At 42.8% G+C, this 2,026-nt stretch overlaps 1 protein-coding gene and 1 long non-coding RNA gene across 2 annotated transcripts in view; one reads left to right on the top strand and one right to left on the bottom strand.

The window, feature by feature from the left end:
- LOC147819363 (uncharacterized) overlaps positions 1-2,026 on the bottom strand; it is an 87,427-nt gene that overhangs the window by 75,327 nt on the left and 10,074 nt on the right. The window lies entirely within an intron of this gene.
- Positions 1-2,026, top strand: part of frmpd3 (FERM and PDZ domain containing 3) — an 81,164-nt gene that overhangs the window by 62,224 nt on the left and 16,914 nt on the right. The window contains exons 3-5 of the mRNA XM_087172891.1: positions 1,362-1,474; positions 1,588-1,742; positions 1,903-2,005. Of these exons, the coding sequence (XP_087029017.1) occupies positions 1,434-1,474; positions 1,588-1,742; positions 1,903-2,005 (299 nt within the window). The 5' untranslated portion in view covers positions 1,362-1,433. The remainder of the gene's footprint in view (positions 1-1,361; positions 1,475-1,587; positions 1,743-1,902; positions 2,006-2,026) is intronic.

Here is a 2,026-nt window from a genome sequence, read left to right on the forward strand (position 1 = left end):
GGGGGGGGGACATTAGAGGGACAGAAAGAAGGAGAATAAATGGGGAGACAAGTGCACTGTCAGAATCCATTGGGAGAATCAAAGGAGAACATAATCATTCTCAATCAAAAACATGTAATCCTTTTTAGAGGCAGAACCAGCTGGTGCGGCACCATTTGTCACCACTATGCACCTTTGATACAGACAGATGATCCTTTGTAAGTCAGCAGAATATTGAATATAGAATTTTTTATTCAAATCTAATCTAGTCAAATGATTTGTATAATTGAAATTCAAAGCACACATAATGTAATGGATTTTTAGTCATGGACTGAGCTCAGTATGAAGCCTATCTATGATGCATCAACCCTCATCTGATACCATGACACAAGGTAGAGATCAGTAATGCATCACTGGAATTGTAAATGAGCCATGCTCCCCCATAAGCCACTGTTATCAGAAATAAGAAGTGACAAGAATATGAATCTGAACTATTGACTAATGTGACTCAGCCTCCCGTTACTGACAGTTTCTTCTCTGCCTGTGGCACTCAGAAAGGTATTTGCTCTCAAAAGCCTATCTCTGCATAATAATCCAGAGCAGTTTTCCTTCTCTTTATCTGTCTCTTTCTGTTTTAGCCCATCTGCGCCATTAACATCACAATCAGTGTCTCATCTTTAGTCAGCAATCATCAGAGGCCTAGATCACAGATATGAGCAGAAATATCTGGCTGTCTTTCCCTCACACAATCATTTCCATCCATTTCTTTCTCCAATCATTTTTCTGCCACAAACACAGAAACCCACGTGCCACATACACACTCACACACAGTCTTTCAGTAATCTTGCTTTCGCTGCCTCCCACACAGGCATCTGTAAAAGAGCATGTGTGGTTCACAGCAGTAGCCTGGTCCACACTGGCAGAGACTGGCAGATTCAGAGACCTTAAAGTGCTACAAACTCTGTGTGCATTATGTTATAGGTCCTTCATAGCTGCAGCTTCTCTGAAGGCAGATTTCTAAAGTTAGATGCCTTTAGCAAACATATTTCAATAAAAATGCCATTTTTATTATTATTATTATTTGCCTACACTTTATATGCTTCCATCCTGCATTTTTCATGACAATGCAGAACCTTATGAGACAAATGAAACCTGTTGACAGTGGGAGATGTCAGGGATTTTAATCCTGAATTTTTCACTTTCATTATTTTAGTATTTTGTGTAGCCATTTTCCAAGTTGTGCTTGCAGAGGCTGTTGTTTCAGCACAGAAAATGAATGCCAAGGAAATTTAAAAAGGTTTTTGTTTTATTTTTTGCTGTGGAGCAAACAGGTTATTTTACGTCTTTGCTTGCATCCCTATTGCCTTCTCTCTATTGTTCAGGTGAATGATTGCAAAACGGAGTGAGGCCTTTGCAGTGCGACCCTGTCCCATGCTGCTTCCTCCTCTCAGGGGATGGCCAAGGTCCAGGATGGACACACGAACGCATGTGACAGGTACACGGTGCTACACATAACCTGCACAAACGGCACACTCCTCATTCTCTGAATTTCTCTGGATATTTATTGAGCCATTTAAACCTGTATTTGTGTCTGTGTGTACTCTGCAGCTCTGCAATGTTAGAGGAGAGCCAAGATGGTATGGACAGCGGTACCCTAAGTCCTGCCTCAGCTCGACAGGTCACCATCCAGCGCCATCCGACTCAAGGCTTCGGCTTCATTGCAGGCAGCCAGAGGCCTGTCATTGTACGCTCCGTCTCTGCTGGTTAGTGTGTGTGTGTGTGTGTGTGTATGTGTATGTTAGAGAGAATACATGGAGAGTGATGACACTTTAAGTAGATCACGTGATGACTCAAATTAAACTTTCCATTTCACTGTGTGTATATGACTTTGTATTCTGGCTGTGTGGCCCATCTAATCTGCAGACGGCCCCTCCTTTGGCAAGCTTCTCCCTGGAGACCAGATCTTGGCCATTAACGAGGAGACGGTGAGCGACGCGCCCCGAGAGAGAGTCATAGACCTTGTAAGGTAACATCCTTTACTGTCCCA

Source organism: Seriola lalandi, unplaced genomic scaffold, assembly GCF_002814215.2.
Source record: "Seriola lalandi dorsalis isolate HSWRI2012SDOR001 ecotype SW California unplaced genomic scaffold, Sedor1 jcf7180002053898, whole genome shotgun sequence".
In the NCBI taxonomy this organism is placed as follows: Eukaryota; Metazoa; Chordata; class Actinopteri; order Carangiformes; family Carangidae; genus Seriola; species Seriola lalandi.